Here is a 1,820-nt window from a genome sequence, read left to right as displayed (position 1 = left end):
CCAGCAGCAGCAGCAGCAGCAGCCACTCAACCGCTGCAGATGGAAAACTAAAAGCCATGGAGGGCGTGTCCCGCTCTGCAGCGACCACAACAAGTCGTCTCATTCCAGAGCGGTGATATTTCTGAAATGCTCAGCCTGTCAGCAGCGTGGAGCCGCCGGCTGCTGCTGCTGCTTTGAGTCATGCTGTGGAAACAGGTGTCAACTCAACATGCCAGACTAACATCTCATACTACAACAAGCCCTGAGGGTCAAATTAGCTGTACTTTGAGCTGCAGTACATCTATTTTTGTGCTTTAGAGAACATTTTCCTAATTTCTAACAAACAAGATGGCCGCCACAGGACGCTCTGTCAGCCTACAGGATTTTCTACTGGAGGTAAATCCTTCTGCCTGACCCACAGGAACATTTCCTATGAACACGAGGCCCGGGTATTTTGGGTTCATCAGAGTTAAAAGCTGCCATATTTCCACAACACAACGGATCAGAATCACACAATGAGGAAAGAACCAGCAGAAACAAATAGAAACATGATGTGGTGTTTGCTTATGAGTTTTAAATGACGGTAGGAGGGTGGGCAGGAAGAGTCTTTATAAAGCCTTACTTTAACTGACCTCTGCTTCCTCAGCCAAACCTTCATGTGAAGCTCGTTTCTATCCTGAACTAAAGTCCCTCCGACTCCCTCTAATCCGTCTGAGGATCAACTTCATCCCAAAGCTCCGTCTCACAGCAACGCTCAGTCCAAACATGGCAACCCGAGGGCAGATGGAGCAGAACATGGCAACCCGAGCCATCAGATTTCAGTTGTAATGTAAGCTGTCGATGTTTCCCGTTTATCTGCAGCTGAACCTGAACAGGTGAGGAAGAGAACGTGTTGCTTAGGGAGGACGAGGAGTCAGAGCAGTCTGACAGGAAGTGGACAAACGGTTTTCTGAACGGCTGGATAAAAGCAAACAGGATGTGAGGCGGTCCCAGGTTAAACATTACTCCGCTCCAGGATTTACTCTGGATTACATAATCTGCAGGAATGGCTGCAGCTCCATGATGTCATGACAGGAACATTTGCTGGTCGGCTTCCTGCAGGCCGTTTCCTTCTGCTCAGAGGCAGAACAACGAGCAGAGAGTCGCGTCCAGAATCAGAACTCATTACTGAGATCCTGATGCTGTGAATAGTTAGAACAGAAACATGGGACACCTGAGCGAATAAAACCCGTGAGGCTGACATCAGCGTGGCTCCGCCCACCGGCGGTCAGAGAACAGGAAATGAGCAGCGGATGTGAGCTGACCTGCAGAAGCGTTTCTTTGGGCGTGGCCAGCAGATTGACGGCGGCAGAGAGCTTCTGCAGGAACTGAGCGGCCATGTTGGCCAGGCCCTGATTCTGGACCCAGTCCATGAGCAGGTCCAGGTTGGCCCGGATCTGCACGCCGCGGGACCACTGGTAGAACCCGGCCACGGACCCTGAAGAAGCAGAACCTCCAGTTAGCCAGAGCAGCCCATAAGGCCAGCATAAACAGAACCCAAACAGTAAAAATAAAACGAGCTGCTCAGATTTAACCTGCTGGTTCAGTAATAAAGTCAGTTTTCAGATCTGATATTACTGATAATGAACATTTCAACATGAAATCTGTTCCTGTACAAAACCAGCCAACATTCATTTCCATAAAGTTCTTTACTTTGTTATTCATGCAAACACTGTTTCCATGAATGATAACATATTGATCAGATGGACCAGAACATGGCAACCCGAGGCAGATGGGCCAGAACATGGCAACCCGAGGGCAGATGGGCCAGAACATGGCAACCCGAGGGCAGATGGGCCAGA

At 49.5% G+C, this 1,820-nt stretch overlaps 1 protein-coding gene across 2 annotated transcripts in view; it reads right to left on the bottom strand.

Annotated features, from left to right (window-relative positions):
* The window catches only part of radil2a (Ras association and DIL domains 2a), a 26,191-nt gene that overhangs the window by 7,839 nt on the left and 16,532 nt on the right, over positions 1-1,820 (bottom strand). For both annotated transcript variants that reach the window (XM_008417127.2, XM_017306439.1), the window contains exon 10: positions 1,284-1,456. In XM_008417127.2, coding sequence (XP_008415349.1) covers positions 1,284-1,456 — 173 coding nt within the window. The remainder of the gene's footprint in view (positions 1-1,283; positions 1,457-1,820) is intronic.

Source organism: Poecilia reticulata, linkage group LG8 (assembly GCF_000633615.1).
Source record: "Poecilia reticulata strain Guanapo linkage group LG8, Guppy_female_1.0+MT, whole genome shotgun sequence".
Taxonomy (NCBI): domain Eukaryota; kingdom Metazoa; phylum Chordata; class Actinopteri; order Cyprinodontiformes; family Poeciliidae; genus Poecilia; species Poecilia reticulata.
Note: the sequence above shows the minus strand (reverse complement) of the source record. Positions and strands in the feature narration are given on the sequence as shown.